General features: G+C 38.7%; 1 protein-coding gene across 7 annotated transcripts in view; it reads left to right on the forward strand.

Annotated features, from left to right (window-relative positions):
- Positions 1 to 20,488, forward strand: part of PTPRZ1 (protein tyrosine phosphatase receptor type Z1) — a 132,735-nt gene that overhangs the window by 64,098 nt on the left and 48,149 nt on the right. For all 7 annotated transcript variants that reach the window (XM_064702717.1, XM_064702718.1, XM_064702715.1 and 4 more), the window contains exons 3-8: positions 11,519 to 11,698; positions 13,540 to 13,691; positions 15,108 to 15,203; positions 15,457 to 15,523; positions 18,883 to 19,040; positions 19,585 to 19,735. In XM_064702717.1, coding sequence (XP_064558787.1) covers positions 11,519 to 11,698; positions 13,540 to 13,691; positions 15,108 to 15,203; positions 15,457 to 15,523; positions 18,883 to 19,040; positions 19,585 to 19,735 — 804 coding nt within the window. The remainder of the gene's footprint in view (positions 1 to 11,518; positions 11,699 to 13,539; positions 13,692 to 15,107; positions 15,204 to 15,456; positions 15,524 to 18,882; positions 19,041 to 19,584; positions 19,736 to 20,488) is intronic.

A 20,488-nucleotide genomic window follows, 5' to 3' on the forward strand; every position in this document is an offset into this window, starting at 1 on the left:
TCTGCCTTGGGAAACTGCGGCAAGGGATGATGATCCAAAATGGGCTTTGATTTTGGTTGCTAAGCTTAGTAAAATTGACAGTGTCTTAGGGTACAAAGAGTGATAGAATATTTAGGGGAGCTTTTGATGAAAATGTTGGTATCTATGAACTGTAATGTGGCTTAGTCTCTTTACCTTGATTAATTGCAATTCAGTTAGGTACACAGTGGTCATCTACTGGGGAGATTTTGACCTAACAGCTTGCAGACCTGTTTCACTTACGGCTGTCCAGCTCTTTGCAGACTGAATGGACAAGATTCTTGTCTGAAAATTTTTATTCTGCAGTAATTCAGTAAATGTAAGTGTGTTTTCAAAATATTTAAATTCAAGATAAGATGTTTCAGGCAGTACAATAATTTTCTTCCTGAGTATAAAAGTGATACTATCCAACAAGAGCAAGAACGAAAGGAAAAGCAGCGATAAATAAAATTTCATTAAAATTTAATCTACCCCTACAAATCAAGAAGTGTTTGGATTCTTCAGTACTGAAGTTACTTGTGTGCATTCCCTCTGGGGACTCACTAATATCCTTTTTGTGAGTGATAGCATAACTCTGTGCAGAAGAAAATTACTGCTCTGCACTAGGGAGATACCTCATGGTTAGGTGATGTTAGTGGGTCAGGAATACCATGTGTTACTCTTGATCCTGCCATAATAACTTCTTGATTAAAATAGATAAACAGACAAAGAGTCATTCCTTAAATTTATTCCACTGGGATAAAGTATGCTAGATCTCTTCCTGCTTATTGGTTTATTTAGTAAAAAGTAAAAATGCAATATTTGCAGGTGTAAAAAGTGTACCTTATATATTTGATCTCTAGGTAATAATGGGACAAAAATAAGAAACGTGATCTTCAGGTCCTCTTCTACTTTCCTATATGTATATGAAAAAGTACTTTATTCATGGAGAAATAACAAAGAAAAATGATTATACCAATCTTCATGGAAGAAGATTTTATATTAGATGCTGTAGTTCTGTGTATTGGCCATGGATTTGAAAAAAAACCCAAAACAAACAAGTACTAAACTGTTTAAGAGTTTAGTGAATTTGAATTTAATATTGATAAGAAAACTTCCCTACTCTGAACTCTTGTCATAGGTGGAATAGGTAGGTGACAGTTTTTATTTTTTTCTGAACACAAGCAATGCAATGAATTCTTCATTTCAGAAAATGTAAAGTAAAAAGCTGTGCTCCTAAAAGCAGACAGACTTTTTAGGTAAGTTTTATCACAGTGAGGCTAAAGAAATTACAAGAACCTTCTGGCTGATAGAGATAGATGTGAGACCACGACTGCCCAAAGATGAATGAGTTGTGTACTTCTGTCCAGCTGGTGCTGCTGCCGTCCTCATTTCAAACATTTTCCATTGTAGTAGAGAATGCAAAAGTTGTGAGGGAAAATCCTGTTAATGGCAGCAAGTTCCAAATCTGAGGTGGATTGCACCTACTGCTGAATAGCTTTCAGCTCTGCACTCTGGAGAATAACTACTCAGCATTGAAGGTGACTTTGGGAGTTCTCAGTAGTGAAAATGTTTAAAAGATGGTTAGGATTTTTTATACATTTGCAAAGGAAAAACAGAGATCTGCACAACTTGTTTATGTAAAAAGTACTTGAAAGAATTATCAGCTGTGTAATTTACATAATGCTATTATCACATCAAGACTGGGTAAGATATCTCTCAGTGGAAGAGTTTAGAAGGAGTGTTTTTGAAGATATAATAATCTCAAAAAAGTCTAATCAGGTTATAGTATTATTTAAACTTTACATGGATTATCAGAGGAACAGTTCTGTATATTCACTGGCATTGCTATGGCAGTTATGAAACTGTACAAAGTTTTTCAACAGAATGTAAACATAATGGTAATGCTGAAATTATATTTAGTCCAAATAATGCCATTAGTGAAGGAAGGTTTGTGTAATGTTACGAGGGGTTTGATTTTTAATATTTTTCAAAGGATTTTCATTTATTTTGGGGAGGTAAAGGAAAGAGAATTAAAGTTTTTAGTTATTGTGGTCAAAAATCCTTGCCAAAAAGGATTTTATTAATGAACTAAAATTGTCTTTCTAATGCAGCAAATAAAATATGAGAAGCAATTGTGGAGACAAACATGCATGAGCTATGGCTTATGCATGTAAAAAATCCATATAGCTCAATATAGCTCTGTATAACACATTTCTGCCAATCACCTCATTTTATCCTTACCATTATGCAAACAGAATGTGTATTGAAATTCCCATGGAAGTGTGATACAAAATCCTGCTAAAATATGCTAAAAGTAATCCAAATTTCCTATGGTATTATGTTCTTCTGGAGATATTTAGGATCTTCATTTTTAAAAATTGAAACTGTGTGAAAATGAGAACCTAGGGAGCAAAGAACCAGAATTACTGGTATGTCATTTTGGACATTAGGGTGATTTTTCTGCAGGCAGCTTCTGGGACTCCCTGGTCAGTGATGAAATCCAATAGTCTTTTATACTTATATTTGTTTTGCTTTGGTCTATATCTATCTAGGTCTTTGCTTTTTATGGTCTTTATGTTAATCTTTACAGCTGAAATAAATGCCTTTTTGCTATTCAGAGTTAAATGCTGACCTTTTTGATGGCTATTTGTGAGACTTCTGCATTCACAGTTCCACTACTGTTGTTCAATAGTGATGTTTTTATATGCTCACAGCCAATCTGATTCAAAGCCCAGAGAACATACTTGTGGATTATTTTTATAATTCAGCAGGTTTTGGATCAGAACTCATGACTGTGGCCTTTATGAAATGTATTATTCTTCTACATAGGCTTTTCCTGACCCAAGTTATTTTCCTAGGGGGTAGCAACATGGTAATGCATGTGTTTGATAACAGGAAAAAGTGCCCCTGTGCTCTACCACAACAGGACTTCTCATGGAGCTAAACAGACTGCTTGTTAACATTTAATGGTCCAAGAGAGAGGGAGGATAGGGGGAAGAAAGCAGGGGAAAGAAAAAAGAAAGAGGACAGGAGGGAGGTCATACCAGAATAGAAGGGAAAAGGAGACTATATTGATTTTCTCAGTGAAAGCCAATATTGTTAGACCTGCTGAACTGAGAAGTAGATTATATACTCTATTCTAAAATTCATCATTGCATTTTGTTTCTTTGCAACAGTGTGCCTGGAGTGCATGGTTCTGTCACGCAAGATAATTTCTAAAATACAGTAGAGTCTACTTTGTAATAATGAGGAGAGAAAAGTGAAGACTATCACAGTGCCATAATGCGAGTCATTAGACTTAGATGGTGATCTGTACTCCAGCAAAAATGAGGTTTATTGCTGCTGAAGATGAGTTTCGTTGTGCTCATCTCCTGGGACTGCATGAACTATCACTTGTCAGACAGGTGCTAAATGCTGTGCTTGAAGTAGGTTATAGCTTTCTCTTCCTTTGCGCCAGCTGAGAGTCCTTTAAAGTGCATTTTTTAGGCCTGTTAATAATTGGCACAACCTTTGTGTCTGCACAGTTTCTTTCATAAACAGCCTTTCCATTTCTCATAAAATGGCACTTGCACGATATGGGGAAGAGGGAGATACCACCATAAGCTTAATTTATGCCCATGTTCACCAACAGAGAGACAATAAACATCCACTTGTCCTTTGTACAGTAGTCATATGTTTAGGAGTAAGCTCTAATTCTAGGAAGTACAGATGAATTGCTCATGGGGCCTCACCAGGTTTCAAAAATGTTGCTTTTATGTCCAAATCAGGGACAGTTTGAGAGGCCTAAGCCTGTGATTGTCCCATTTTATTCTCCCTTCCCTGCTAGCAGCATGTGAAACAGCTGAAAAACAGGTGGGGAGTTGTCTTCTTGTGGAAGACCAAACACTCTCACATGGGAGACCAAATGTCATGGTTTGAGCCTGGCACAGAGCCAGTGCCCCCCATGAAAATGCCTCACCCTGGTGTCTGCTGTGAGATGTGACCAGGAATAAGCAAAACAGGCTCTAACTTAAACATAAAGAACACTTTATTACCTAAACTACAGGAAAATAGGGAAAGAAAAAAAGAAATTGAAAACCTTACAAAAAAAAACTTTCCTCCTCCCCACTCCCTGACTTTCCCAATCCGATACATTCTCCCAAAAAACACCAACTGCCCAGCCCTGGCACGACGCTTTAGTATACTCAAACTTCAGTTCATGAAGAGGAAAGGAGTCTTTCTCGTTCCATAGGCTTCTCGTGGAAACACACTGAAAACCTCGTGTGCTTCCCTGTCACTGCGGCACCGCCCGGAAAGTCCATTTGCCGCTTGTGACATCTTCCTTCCATGCTCAGTGCTCTCACCACCGAGACATGGCCAGAGCTGCTTTTAGGGTTGTCTTTCAAGGATGCCTTGTCTCACTCCAAAAAGGCACAGTCTCTGCTTTTGGGACATCTGTCCCCCCCATATTTTTCCAACCCCCTGGGGCCGGGGGGTCCTCACGAAGAACCTTCCTGGTTTTGAGGCACTGCCTCCCCCTAAATGCAGTCTGTGTCACAGGAACAACTGAGTCCATAGCCACGAGAAAAGTCCAGCCAAAAGGCCACTCCAAATCATCTCTCCCCATCCAATCATCTCCACATTCTTCGGGCCAGGTCTTTATCTTATCTCATCTCTTATCTCCCTTCTTATTCAGCTTCGAGGAGGATTAGCATTTTTGCAAGGCCCCAATCATGCAAGAAAGGGTTAAAAGTTTTCAGTCTCTGTCTGTCCTGGGACGAGATGATACTCCCACACGTGCTGCTGCTGCGGCCGGCCGCTCTCCCTCCCGGAGGGGGGGCGGGGGGGGGGGCTGGCCGCCCGATGTCTCGATGTCTCTTGGGGCTCCGCCACCCTTCCATCCTTGAAAGCCCCTCAACCCCCACCTCTGTCCAGGCCCCTGGCCTACCGCATGGCTGCCCCTCCCCCGCCCAGCAGCAGCGGGCTGGGCGGGGGAAGAGATCTGACCTCTTCGCCCGACGATGTCCCAAAGAGGAAGTGCCAGGGCAGTGCCTTGCTTTTAACCCCTGTGTATTCTCGGAGGTGTGTCCAAACCCCACTGGCTACACCAGGTGTCAGTATGAAACCCAAAACCTTCATTGGTTTGACCACAGCTTCCCAGAATTCCCACTCCTTCCTGGTCAAACCACGACACCAAATGTTGCCATGACACATTGACAGCTAATTAAAATCTGTGTATGTTATAGGAAAATAAGCCACAGGCCATGTTTCTTGGTGCTTATTTCTTAGTCTAAAAGTGAGTCAGTTCCATGTATTCCAGTTCTGTTTTCACTTCTGGTTATTTGTGATCTCAAAATTGTCCTTGTCACTCAACAGTGTAGTATTCAGTTTCATGTTTTAAAGTATTACTGAAAGTGAAGGAAATAACTGCTGCAATCTGAATTCCTTGGAACAAGGTTAGAAGTTACGAAGCCCAGTTAGGTCTTCATATATTGTCAAGAATTAAATAAAACAGGAAGAAGAATGTGTTACTTTTTACTGGACATTTTCTCATTTGGCATTGTACCAAACTTCCTTCCTTAATACTTTGTTGAAAATATTGCTTAGATCATAACACTACTGTAATTATAAAAAATTAAGTTTTCATTATATATAACTGCATGATTCTCTAGCTGCAGCTATATGCAGATTCAGCAGCAATGAGATGAGAATAATAAAAAAGAGGTATCTTAAAAGGTTGACTGAATTTCTCCCATAATCCTTCTCCTAGTCTGAACAGCTGTCCCACTGAGTGCCCTGCAGATGGAGCATCTGTGATAATCTGTATTTCTCTAGCACAGAAGTATTTGATTGTATATTTCTAACTAGCCTGCAATGGCCAGATCTTTTAGGCAATGAAAGATGACAAACAGTTGCCATTATGAAAGAAAGCTGTCCACTGGCATTCATCCTGCTATGCATTTTGCTCAGTAATTCACTTAGTCTGACTATGAATCATCAGACTGAGTCCCAGGAAGAAAAAATAACAGATAGCCACTGTATTAATAGGGCTGATTAGTTTTCCACTGTATCTCAACAACTGTAGTTTATTCTATCTGGGGATAAAGTGGGAAAAACAAAGCATTTTTTCTTACTTGCTTGTTTTTTGACTACTTTATTGAGCAATGTCTCTGTGACTGTGGATATGAAGAAAGCATATAGTTTATGCTCAAAAAACAAGCAAACAAAAATGGAAGAAATAGTCTGAAGATAGCAAAATGTTTCACCCGTATTTTCCTGACACATCTTCTATGACTTTAATAAGAGATTTTAATAAGAGGTAAGTGGTCTAGGGCATTTTAAATGAGGAGAAGGAAAGATTGAAGTGACAGGGTTCAGCTGACTACAGGTTAGTGCTGTGCTATCTTTCAGAGCATTCTCACAGATAATCCATGTTGATGTGCATGTAGACACAATGCACAAGATACAGTCTAGGTAAGCTGATATTTAGATACAAAAATGATTAATAAGGTACTAAATGGAATAAGAGATTAGATGATTTGACTTGCCTGAATGTCTCTGGTTTCAAAACAACTAGAATTTTCTGTTGATTCTGTTTGCTTTATCTGAGATATTACACCCCACAGTAAGAAAATGTGTGGAATTAATTTCTTTGTCACTTTATGAGTAACAGAAAAACTCCATGGGATAAATACTAATTTGACTTCTGCTCATTTATAAGCAAGTTACTCTATCGGTGTTGATCTTTGATGTTTTAAGTGCTATTAAATTTTTCTAGATCTAGTCTGTGGTCTGACTCTCTTCAACCAAACCAGCCCAATTTTATTTTTGAAAGCTTGACTGAGATGTTGGCAAGAAATCCAGTGTTGGAATACCTCCGAGCAACTGCACCACTGAGACAGGCATAATAAATGGCTAAGCCCAAACCTGGAAGCCAAAACTCCTCCTTTGTAGTTACAACTCTGTCTGGACAAGTAATTTCATCCATTAAATTTTCCAATTTTAAGAATTTGTATAAACTTATGAGACTGATCGTGATCAGATTGTGGGAGTAGTTGGGGCTTTTGGAGGGGAAAAAACCAAAACCCTAAAACCATTCCAATGAAGATCAAGATAACACAGAAGCATTGCCTTCTACTCAGTAATATGCGAAACTAAGTCATCTATTTTTTGATGACCATAATGTTTCCCTTGAATGCAAAGTGTCGTGTTATAGCCTTTGGAATGCGAGCTGTCATTCCCAAGACCCATATTGGCAGAATTTCTTTCTTTGGGCCAGTAGTGATCTCATCCAGACTGAGAACTAAAATCATTCTTCTGCCTTGGAGGATTACAGAGTTCATTGTGGTACTTTGGGTATAATGATTCTATATTTTAGAGTTCAGAGCAATATTGATTTGGCATCTAAATTACACTTTGTCCCAGTGTAAGTATGCATATCTTTGTGTGGCCTTATTTCTAGTTCTTCATATCTTAGATAAAACATGTTTGCTAAAAATAAATAATTGAAATCACTTAACACTTCAAAGTGATAAGTCAATAACATTTTTTGATTAGGCAAATCCATTATTAACAGTCCACACAGAGGGGTTATCTTTAATCTCCTATGTGTGTCCAATCTATATTTATAGAAGTAATTTTGACATCCTGAAAGCAAATGCTGATGAAAAACATAGAGGAAGAAATTAAGTAGAGGTAAAGAATCCATCTCTTTTCTGCTGTCCTTCATCTAGAAAATAAACCCTAGGATTCACATCCATTTTATTAAAGGTCTTTCCTAAAGAGCCTCCTTTTCTCCATGCTAAACAGCCTCAGCTCCCTCAGCTGCTCCTCATAAGATTTGGGCTCCAGACCCTTCCCCTGCTCTGTTGCCCTTCTCTGGACACACTCCAGCACCTCTATTTCTTTCTTTCAGTGAGAGCTGAAGTGGAAGCCAAAAGGAGAACTGGATGCTCATTGTAGGAGTGGAATCATAGGGACTAAGGTTGAGGAGCAGAGTTAGATATGAACATTTCCTGGAAAGAAAGGCTAGGAAAATTTTCTTCATTCTGCCCTGGACAAGAGTGGTAAAGGTTATGGTATAGCAGGCCTCCATTTAATCTACTTTGTTTGGTTTTATTTCCATTCTTTGTGAATTGCCAGTTACTTTTTCAGATCTGACACCTTTGACAAACATTCTTCCTCCGTGCACTCTTGAAGATATATTGTGCGTATTTTTGTTCTCCTCAGGTTTCCAAAGCACAGTTTGGGAGAAGTCATTTTCAAATGACTTTCATTTTCAGCAATATTTTTCAAAATGGCTGGCACAGCTTTGATTTATGATTTCCATCATAACACCTATAGTAAAACAATCTGCTCTTGTTTAAAAACATTCAGTTCTTTCATTTTTACTTTGGTTTTCAGCAAGTTATATAAACTGCAGCAGTTCCACCACCTGCTGCCTACACCAGATGCATTTATGTTAGCATTTTAGTTCATATCAGGAGTGGACTTTTGAAGCAAATCTCCTGTCTGCACCCCACTTACTAAGCTTTGGTTTGCAAGGTAGAGTTGTCTCACAGTGTGTGGCATGGGTTCATCTTTACTGGTACCAAACAGGGATTGTGTTGCAGGAGAGTACCTTACACCCTTCAGCAGGCAATGGGCATTCAACCCAGGGCACCAGACAGACCTAGACTGAGATAAAACCTTCTGAAAAACATCTGGTATGGACATCTGGTCCTCAACCTCATCTGTTTCCCTCTATAATGCTACTTGTATTGTTCAGCACTGTTTGCTAATACACACACCCAATATGTGCTCCAGCATTTGCAGAATTCATACATAAACGTGTGTTTTGCTGCTCAAATGTTATTTGGGTTATCATGACCAGACTCCATTCCTTCTCAGACTCCATTCCTTAGGGGATTCCCCTTTATTCCTGCCCCAGATCAGACCCTGACATTGATTTCCTGTACATTTTATTCCATAGTTTTTTATCAATGCTATAGCTACACACTGTCTTCTGGGATGAGCAAAGATTGCAAATTTTATCATGAGATGCATCTTAGGACTTTATTACACACTGAGTCACAAGTAATGACTACCAAGTTGTAGAACTTAAGTTCTACATACAAAACCACAAAATAAAAAACTATGGAAGTTGGAAGGAGATTATAGTTTCTCTGGTTTTAATTTACTTGTTTTTACTGAACATAATCGTAGACAGTAGAGGATTTAAAGACAAGATGAAAAATGCAATGATGTCTTTCATCAAAAGAATCATGGAAGAAATTTTCCAAAAGCACCGTAGTGGGAAAAAGAAAATAGTGGTTTTAGTCAGTTCTAATGTCAATGATGGAAAGAGCAGAATAACAGAAATGCATGTTGGAAAAAAAAGATGGTGTTCTGAAGGAGAGACTGCAGGTGGGCTATGGGTTGGGTATGTCAGTGGAAAGAGAATGGAAATTTCTACTGCCTTGGGGCAACTGCAGGAGTCTGAGGAAGTGTTGGGCTTTGCCAAAAGGAGCAAAAGAAATAGAGCATGGAGTAGGGAGTGCAGCTTAACTCCAAGGGACGGCCATGGGAAGTTGTCTCAACCCAAACTGACAGAAACATGTGAGAGAGAGCTTTAAAGAGTTTCCTGCAGCTTGGAAGATCACTGAGCTGTCTGAAATCAGACCTGGAAACAGAAGCCTGTTTGCAATGATGCACAGGGCAAGCTGAGAGTTATTTGTGTCCTTCCTGACCCTGCTTGGAGGCTTTTCTGCTTAAAAGTTAACTATTCTAATTTATTTCTTTTTATTTCTTTCTTGATGTTAAAAGCCTTCAACATTTGTTAGAAAATTCTCTATAGAAGACTTGAGCAGATTAATATCCAAGTGTTGGTTGACTTGATCTGAGAATTTCTTAAGGGACACTTTTGAAAGAGATGAAATATTAGCCACTCTTTTCCTGTGGAAGTGCATTACAAATCAGGATATTGCATTATTTTTCCAGGTGATAAATTAAAACTGACAACTAAAGGACAAATCTGACTCGAGGAGGAGCTGAAAGTTTACCCAGTGTGCTGTTTCCAAAGGACCAGGGCTTGCTTGGTACAGGGCTCAAGTCCCCACCTGTAGGGTGCTGATGTTCACAAGCCTGCGGCTTGATCTCCCTTTGGGTTGTTTGACTGTTGTGCCTGCCAGTTCCTTCTGTTGCTACTTGCAGGCAGTAAATGTGTTTGCATACCATCTGCAGTAATTCTGATGCAGCAAGCTGATACTGGTAACTGGCTTGACTTGTACTTGTTCAATAATTTAGTTCAGGTTTCTTTCTAGCTGGCTGTCCAGGTGAGCATCTTGTCTGACTGGCTATTGTCATGGTTACAGGACTGGCTGCTTATCTTCCTCCCCCTATGGTTTTCTGAGTGCAATAGGAGAGCTGTCCTTGCCTGGAGTACCAGATAGCAAATCTTCACTGACAGACTGGGATGTGGCACACTGGCCTGCAAATGAGCACTGGTTTATTTCAACATATCTGGTAGAATTCAAATATACGCACTGTGTACACTAATATTAGCTCTTAGATGCTACTAAGTGGGAAGTTAACTGAAGTCATTCCATTTTCTTGAATCTCTATCATTAACTCTTGGTTTTAATTAGCATTTTGAAGTATTGCCAGAAATCCCTGTCAGGAAAAATATCTATATATTTTCAAACACATTAACATACACAAAATATTGTTCCATTTATATTAGCATGTTATATAAACAAAAGATTGTCAGAGCTGATGCTGCTCTTTGATTTATGGAGTACTTGTCCGTTTCCTGAAAACAATCAAGTCTTTGGTGGAGGACATGCTGCGTGTGTCCCTGATGTGTGTCTGGGCTGGCCCCAGTGAGATGGCACACAGCCCCTGTGCCCTGGAGAAGGCTCCTGCTGCAGCACAGGAGCTCCTCTCTGCCAGGCAGCTGCAGAGGAGCCAGATGGATGGAGTGGGAGTGCACAGCTGGGCCATGCAGCCCCCCTCTCAGACACAGCATCACTCATTGTCTTTCCTTTTCCAGGGTAAAATCAGTTTACCTTCCCCACTCTGTGTAAGAAATTCTTAAAATATCTTACTGCTTCTTTATATTTAAAAACCTTACCGGACAGATGGCTTCATTGGCCAAAAGGAACATTGACATTGGAATGATTAAAAGTTTTTTGGGGTGGGATAGTTTTCCAGAAGTTCCCATGGTTTTTTGCATGCTGATTCCATTCATCTGAAAGCTTTTTTTTTTGCTTCATGTACGTTGTTCATGAGGGTTTTGTTGTTGTTTTATGCTTTCCTTGGAGGTTCATAAGAATGTATGTGTGGATGTCTAGAGTGCTCAGAGTGTGACTTAACTGCTGAAGGTTGGAATCAGTGGTAAATATAAATCAGGTGTGCTAAATACTGCTACAGACAAAATCTAAAAATAAGGGCCAGTACTCTGATCTCAGATTGCAGACTGTGTTTTAACATTACCACAATAAAAATGTATGGATGCCAGTTTGTATTTAAATGTATTTACCCCACATGTTTTGATTTCTAGGAACTTTGAACCAAAAGAACTGGGGCAAGAAATATTCTGCCTGTAATGGTGCCAAACAATCACCTATTAATATAGATGAAGACCTTACCCAAGTTAATGTGAATCTGAAGAAACTTAAATTCCATGGATGGGAAAAGGAAACTTTGGAAGATACTTTCATCCGCAACACTGGCAAAACAGGTAAAAAAGTCAGATTTCATGTTTTGAGTTAAGAGGTCTGAAAAGTGATATATGACAACCAACGAACCAACCAAGGACTTTTACCAAATCATTTTCATTTCACTTAGCTGGTGCATTCTGAATTTATCTATTAAATAAATAAACAAAACAACAGTGATGACAGTAGCTAAATGAAACAGAAATCACACAAACAAAAATTTTTATGTGTGTGGACAGATACAGCCAAAGCAATCACATCGTGACTATCATCCCATCATGGGCATGTCATTAAATCTAAACAGTAAGCTGGCATTTGCTATGAAATTGTGGTAATTATTACTATATATCCAGAGTATGTAGTGGGTAGGCAAAAATGATTTTTTAAAAGTACGAATAAATTACCTACTCATCTGAAAGCACTTCATAGATGAGTTGGAATTACAAAAAGCTCTGGTTGGGATTTATCTCACCTACACATAGACACATAAAATGTAGAAACTTTCATCTGAATTACTCACAGAGACGCCTCCTAACAGTCAAAGAAGAGAAATGTGTGCTTTTGTGTTCTGATTTGTTTTACCAATCTTAAAAATACATTTTAGAAAGAAGTGATTTATACCCACAAGTGCCTATTTTTCCCAGCCATGAAAAAAGCTTATGGTGTCATCTAAATTGTCAGAGAAATCTTTTTACTACCACTTATAAATCCAGGAATGCAGTAACTAAAAGCTGCTTGTTAGAAGTACTGTTCCTTGTTTGGGGCATTGGTGTGGAGGAAGGTATCTCTTAACAACTCTCTTTGACCTTCTACCAGTTCCAGTGGGACTCCAAGATCAGCCTTTTTTGTTTAGTTTTGTTTTGTTTTGTTTTGTTTGATTTAGTTCAGTTCAGTTTAGCACCATTGTTCCTAATTTCTGTTCTTTCTTTCATATACTTTTTACATACCACTACACAAATCACTTACTTCCCTCCTGCCCAGCTAGCTCAGATAAATATTGCTTTGACTTTTCAAAATGCCCCTGAGAAAATGTTCCTTCAAGCCTTTAAAAGTGGACTGAAATTTTTCTCATCTACAGCAATCTGGATATTATATGAAGAACTGCTAAGCTTGTTTAAATGGTCTTCAAAGTTTTGAGGAAAGGAATGTGGGGAAAATGAACTCCATTAGTGCTGTTTTATCAAGAGGTCAAGCAGTTCACAGTTGCTGGAGATGGGAAAGACGAAATATGGGCCTCCAGTCTATCCCATTCTGCTCCTTCTCTCCAGAAGACAAATGCTCTGTCCCATCTACAGTTTGTGTACAGCTATGCCCAGCTGAAAACCTGTCATTGCTTTTTCCCATGGGAGATAGCTCCACAGCTAAGGACATCAAGACAGTGCTCCTAGGAGCTGGCTAAAATATTCTTTTGTCATGTTGCCTCATGATTTGTATATAGAATTGTGGTAAAAATAGGGGGCAGGTGTCTATATTTGTTAGAAACACAGACCCTTTCAGGAAGGTAGGTACTTCAGGAATTTATTTTCTTAGACAGCCAGCTGGTGGCTAGACCAGCTTTCTGAGCTTTTTAATGTAGTTCTGTGTCTAGTTTCAGATAACAGGAAACGAAGTACACTTCATTAAATCACTATTTTATGAACTAAAGCATGAAATGAAACATATTCTCCATGCTAATAGTGAATTACCACACTTGTTACTTAGTTCAAGTAGCCAATTTCCTGTCAAATTGCTTATGAAATATAGAGAAATAAGCATATCATATTTAAATTCTAGCACCTAAAACTGAAATATGAGAGTTGTAGATGCCTTGGCTGGATTTTATATTCACATTCCTTTTTTTCCCCCTCTTTCTCCATTTTTTCAGTGGAAATTAACCTGACAAGTGATTATTATGTGAGTGGAGGTGGGTTAGACACCATATTCAAAGCAAGCAAGATCACTTTTCACTGGGGAAAATGCAACGCGTCATCAGACGGATCAGAGCACAGTCTAGAAGGACAAAAATATCCTCTTGAGGTAAAGTATGGAATAGATTTTGATGATTTCAACAATTTGACATTCTGCGACATTACTACTCTACAAAGTTCCTTTGTTTATCTCTTAAATCTATTTGCAAATATAATCATTCACTTAAATCCAAATTAAGAATAAACGATGCATTTTAGATGGGCAGTGTAATGTGTTAGTGGCATGTTGAGAATGTCTAAACTGCATTTTTTCCCATCTTGTAAGAGAGTATTAGATGTCAGTTCTGCCTATCTGACAAAGCTCCCACTAAATGTTAAGCTCCTATGAATTTGGCCCATCATGTTCCACATCAGTTCATTGTTCAAAATGGACTTTTCAAAGTCAGGGCTTTGCTGAGAATCCATGGGAACTGCTGAGCCTTAGAGATACAAAATGTGGGCTGGAAGGAGCTGGCAGTGGTTTGCCAAGAGCCACGTGAGCAGGTCCTGGGTGCAGCCACATTCACAGGCAGCCAGGCCAGTGTTCCTGAGGGAGTGGGCTGGAGGAGAGGAGCAGCTCTTCCTGGGATGCACAAAGGCCAAACTCTCTTCCCTCAATGTGGCATTGTGTCATCTTCCAGTTCAAAAGAGGCAGTTGTGGCAGGCAACTGTGCTGTTCCTCACTCTAAACATCTTGAACTTCTGTGTGAAAGCAAAGCAATAGTGGTAGGGCTGGCCTATAGATGGGGAAGAGTGGTAAGCCAGGAGCAGTCTCTGGACAGTGTCATTTCTTTTGCCTCACTAGCCACTTTAAAGTTTCCAGTCACGCTCCATGTGTCCTGATAAGGCATTATAGAGAATACTCACACTCCATGTGTCCTTACAAGGCATTCAGAGAATACCCTCTTCCATCATCATCTCATAGAAAGCCAGTAGGGGCAGTAACTGCCCCAGACACGTTGGTCACCCAGCACTGGAGGAGATTTCCCAGCTGCATCTGGAGAAAGAGAGAAAGGAGTGCAACAAAACCAATGCTCATGACAGCAATCAGATGTGGGTTCAAAGTGCGTGGTAGTCTTATATTACCAATGGTTTTCTACACTTACTGCAAGGCAGATGCAGTAGGGACATTTTGACATAATTATTCGTGTTTTATCACTGATGGACAGACGGATTCACCAAGTACTCTAGGTCAGGTGTCCACTTAGCTTACTGTATTATCAATGGAAAGCATTGTGCTCCTTGAAAGGGTAATTCCTGCAACCTTAAGTTTTCCAGGAGAGGTTGTTTTTACCTAGCTAATTATTGATGAACTCCATTCTGCATCCTCAGTTAACAGAAATGAGAGAGGTAAAAAATCCCTATGTTTATTTAAAATATTTTGTTTGGATGTTTTTTCCCTCAAAATGGAAATATAATAAGCAATTGTATTACTGAATGTTTACAATTTTTTATATATAACATTTGAATATATTTTTAATTGCAGATGCAAATCTACTGCTATGATGCGGATCAGTTTACAGATTTTGAAGAGGCAGTTAAAGGAAGTGGAAAGTTAAGAGCTTTATCAATTTTGTTTGAGGTAAACAAAATATATCTTTGTGTCATTTAATAAGCCTTGAAACACAGCAGATGTTCAAACTGAATTTAACTTGATCCAATGTGTGATCACTGAGTTAAAAAATTTCATCTATCTTTCTAATTTATTCTTGCAGAAAAGCAAATGGGCAAAATAAGTTTGTTTGGCTTTAAATCATCTATAATTTTGGTGGTAAACTGTAGCTTGCAATCTTTTTTCATGAAGCCTGTTAAAATATGCAAATTCTTTTTAACAGATTGGACTAGAAGATAATCCGGATTATAATCCAATCATTAATGGAGTAGATAGTGTTAGTCGTTTTGGTAAGTTTGCCTCCATTTTTTATTGATTACTGATTAACTCAATTCCACTTCAGTGTGATTATGAAACCTTGAAGACATTGAGGAGCATGGTTCTCTATTGCTCAGTCATGTCTATTTTGTTAGAAATTACAGAGCTCATCTGGACAGATGAGAAATGGACAATCACCAACCACATGAAATCTAACATAAGCAAGTGCCAGATTCTGCTCCTGGGAAGGGTAATCCTGGTTATGTATACAAACCAGGGAGGGACAGTCTGAAGAGCACCCCTTTGGAAAAAGTTTTTAATGGGAAGTTGAACATGAGCCAGCAGTGCCCTGGCAGCCAGGAGGGCCAGCCCTGTCCTGGGGTGCCTCAGGCACAGCATCCCCAGCCAGGCAAGGCAGGGGATTGTCCTGCTCTGCTCTGAGCTGGGGCAGCCTCACCTCCAGGGCTGGGGGCAGGTCTGGGTGCCACAGGGTAACAAGGACATCAACCTATTAGTGTGCATCCAGAGAAGGGCAACCAATGTTGTGAAAGGGCTTGAAGACAAGGAGTGTCTGAGGTCTCCTTGTTCAGCTTGAAGGAGGGTGCCTCATCACAGCCAACAAATTCTTCAAGTGGGGTGACAGAGAAGCATTTGCTGACCAGTGATAGGACATTGGATGATTGGAGATTGGATGAAGCTGTGTCAGAAGTTCAGACTGGGCATTAGAAAAGGCCCTTCACTGAGATGGTGATCAGTGGCAGCCTGGGAGCAAGCTCCCCAGAGAAGAAAGTGATTATGGCACCAAGTATCTGGATGATGCTCTTAGTCATATTGTTTAGTTTTAGGTCATCCTGTGAGGAGCAAGGAGTTGGACTTGATGATCCTCACGTGTTTCTTCCAGCTTGAGATATTTCATGTTTCTCTGATTAATTTACCCCAGGAATATTTGTAACAACAGTCGTGTAAATGAATAAATATAACTATCATGAGAAATTTGTAACTGTTTAAATGCTAAATCCAGATAAATGTGATTTATTATGTACGTCTTCTTAATCGTACATGTCAGGCTTTTTCTATTTGGTTGGAAGCCAGGTAGGACTGTTGTAACTAAGAAGAGTCTTACAATAGTGAGACTGTCACTGTTCAGTAGAGTCAGAGGAGAGAAATTTTTTTCAGTAGCTCCTGTGTAAATCCAAAACAGTCCAAATATATTGTATTGGTAATGGTTGCTAATCAAGACACAACTTCAGTGTGCACAAAGAGATCTGGGCTATGTTTCTGACTCAGTTTCTGGTGTCTTTGCAGATGAATAAATATGAACGAGCACTGTCTTGGACAGGGATATATTCTTACATCATGTCCACGACTTTAAGGAAACCTTGTCTCAGTTTTCCTTTATGTAATGGTGCTTGAATATAAAAAGCTGTTTTAAAAGCCTTCAAAAGTGTGACATTGAAATCAAGATTTCTTTTTTCCCTCTGGAAAACAAACGCTATTCAACAAATTTAAAAGGGAACACCTTTCATAAGTTACAAAGACACAGGGGGTGGAAATATGAAGTAGTTAAGATTCATTACTTTTGTGTGTCATCTTCTGTGAAACAAAAAGGAGAACTAGTAATACATCAAGACAGATGCTGTCCTACAGCCTTGGAAGGAGCTGTAAAGCTATCAGAACAAGATTCAAGATACAGCCAGTACATGGCACTTCAACAATGCTTAGAATACAATTTTCCTGAATAAAATGCAGATAAGCTCAGGAAATTCAGGTCATAACCAAATCAAGTTGTTTCTTCTGAAGAAAAGCACACAATCTCTCCTTGTCTGTGTCCTTGTCACTCATATCTCTCTTGTGCTTATTTGAATCACAGTTGCTGAGTTCTCCAGCTCTGCAGAGGAGCACTCCTTTTCTTTCTAGACAAACTTTCTGATTTTCATCATTCTTTGTAGGTGTTTGATTTTGAGAATCTAGGTTGTGAGTCTCATTAAAGGGTATTCTAAAATCCAGAGTTGCAAAATGTATGGCAGGATTCTTGTTACAAATGAGAAGTCCCCAGCCATCTACATAAAATGGACTTCATTTTTGCTGAGGGACAAATGTGTTAACTAGACACATACCAGATAGCAATGATAGCTTATGTCTGACTGCTGATTAGCATTTTGACAGGAGAAATGGAAGGATGTGCCACTGCTAAATGTTCCCTCTTCATGATACATGAATGAGAGGGGGGGCGAGTCATCTTTTCAGCCGTAACTCAGTAGAGAAGTCACTGCAGAGAAGTAAAGCATCAATCCCTTGTAGTCAACTGTTAATGCAATTTGCTGCTCTCACCAAATTTGTAAGGAATTATGCAGACAAAGGTCAGAAATCTGTACAGAGCTGAATAAGTAACATAGCTGTAAAAGCAGAAGTTAATATACAGTATGAAAAGTCATTAGATATTCAGAAGCAAGTACTTACCAATTAGGGAGGAACTTGAAATGAGTAACTTTAGATTGAAGTAAGTTGTATAAGGATCGATACTATGACAAGGTGTGAAAAGCAGCATTATTTTGGATGCACCAGACAGTAAAGCAGATAATTGTCACAGACTGAAAAATCTGCCTTGCTGAAGTTGTTACCATTTATGCCAATTGCTGTTGCTGGACCCTACTGCCATACCAGCAGGCACAGTTTTCTGTGGATGGACTTCCAGCAATCCCTCATGCTTACTCCCAGCTGAAAAGGTACCCAGTAAACTTCTGACCTGAAAGATGTGATATTATTTTCACAGAACTTGTTCTCTTGGAGGAGGTCTTTGCATTGTTTGCTGATTTGTGTAAAGCTGTTGCAGTTTTTCACTATATTTATCACCATTTTAAAAAGAATTCTGATCCACAGAAATTTCGCTTCTGCTAGCAAGAGTAATATTAACCTTTAGACCTAGCATGGCAACTGTTCCCCAGGCAGTGATTTTCTGCAAAAAACTCAACAACTTGATTAAATTCGGGGGAGAGTATGAAGCCATATCATGAGACCTAGAACAAAGATTTAATAAACTTTTTTATTTGAAATTCAAGAGTGAGACAAAGGTTTGGCACCTTGCATGTAAGCTTACAGTGAGAAAATTCTTCTGAACTAATATACTAAAAATTAGTCCATTTGTTACTGGAATAACTTACTACACCTTCCCAAGTAAACAAAGTTGGGCTTGAGCTATACTTTTTCAAATGAAATAGAAGACTTCATGATTTATTTGTATTTTAGTCTGTCTGGAAATTAAATTTTGAAAAGCCTCTAAATTATCATGTTCCGATAATGGTAGTTCTTTTGGAGAGTGTGATTTGTATTTATTAATTGCTTTTGTAGTATTTTAACTATCTGACTTTTTTTTTCTTTTTTATTTTTTCAGGAAAACAGGCCGCCCTAGAACCATTCATTTTGCTGAATCTCTTGCCGAATGCAACAGACAAATATTACACTTACAATGGATCTCTATCAGCTCCTCCATGCTCTGAAACAGTTGAATGGATTGTGTTTAAAGATACCATAAGTATTTCTGAAAACCAGGTAATTTCTTTAATGTAGTGAAACCAAACAATTATACATAATACCAAAGAGAAATTGCCATGTGTATGGTAGAAGCTCATGGCATTCATTGCCAGCCCAACAACAAAGCTTTTCTTTTATCTAGTCAGAAGTTTTTCATCAGCTGTTAAATTAGAAAGCATCTCTGTTAATTGTGTTATCTTTTACATTTTTCATAGTTTAGTACTATAATCTGAGCAATTTTGTGTCTTAAAATAGGATAAGAACATATCCCAGGCTGTCTGGACTTCGAACTCAGATAAAAGGGAGTACAAAACATTTTTTGGATATTCCCCAGACACATGCTGATGCTGAGCAGAGCGTAGCTCCAACAGCTGAGTGGTTTAAAAATACTTGTGAAGTAAAACATTAGATATACTAATAAATAGAAGAAAAGTTCAATGTCATGCAGGATAATTCAAATGTGAGACTTTGTCCAGCATCTTCTCCCCAGAGCTTTTGCCTATTAGCAGAATCTAGTCAAGTTTTGTGGCTTCTAACTTATTTTTTTCCTCTTGTCTTCTAGTTGGCTGTATTCTGTGAAGTGCTTACAATGCAGCAGTCTGGCTATGTTATGCTGATGGACTACTTGCAAAACAACTTCAGAGAACAGCAATATAAGTTCTATGGGCAAGTGTTTTCCTCTTACACTGGACAAGAAGAAATTCATGAAGCAGGTACTTAACTGAATAGTCATTCCTCTCTTTGCAAGTTAAAAGACAATTTTCAGTGAAAGATTCATCCAAGTATGCAGTTACTCATTTTAAATTGTGTAGAAAGTAGCACACTGTGTTATTAGTCATAAATCTATCACTTTGGAGAAAAAAAACAGCAATCATAAAACATGTCAGATTAAATGGAGTGGAAAATTAAATGCTTGTCTTGACCAGGCATTCAGGGAAAATCACATCAGTTCAAGCTTCCTTACAGTGCCCTTTTAATGTGTTTCAGACTTCAACCAAGCTGCCTTTTCAGAGAGTGCAAGAATATTTTGTTTTACAAACTATTTGGTTCTTTATCGTGTAGTGTGGATGCTTTTTCAATAGAGACTGAAGGGTTGTCACCAAATTAATATCAAGTAGTTTTCTTAGGAAGTGATAGATGGAGAGAATTCCAGAAGCCAGATTCTGTTCTCAGTCTTACCTTAAACTTCAGGGAGGTTTGAGAAGGTTCTTTGGCCAAAATAGTACATAAAGCAGTGGGAAACAGGATTTGGCACTAAATATAGGAGTCAATAATTCTTATACTAACAAGCACAAAAGAATATATAGGAAACTTCTAAACTGGAAGCACTGTGTTACTACTTGGATGAGAATACCTGTAGATTCTTTAACTCAGTTCCACTGAACTGTGTTTAATTAGACATGAACAGATGACTTAAGCACAGGCTATAGGTGTTCTGCAGATTAGAAATGTGGTTTCATACATGT

Source organism: Zonotrichia leucophrys, chromosome 1A (genome assembly GCF_028769735.1).
Source record: "Zonotrichia leucophrys gambelii isolate GWCS_2022_RI chromosome 1A, RI_Zleu_2.0, whole genome shotgun sequence".
NCBI classification, from domain to species: Eukaryota; Metazoa; Chordata; class Aves; order Passeriformes; family Passerellidae; genus Zonotrichia; species Zonotrichia leucophrys.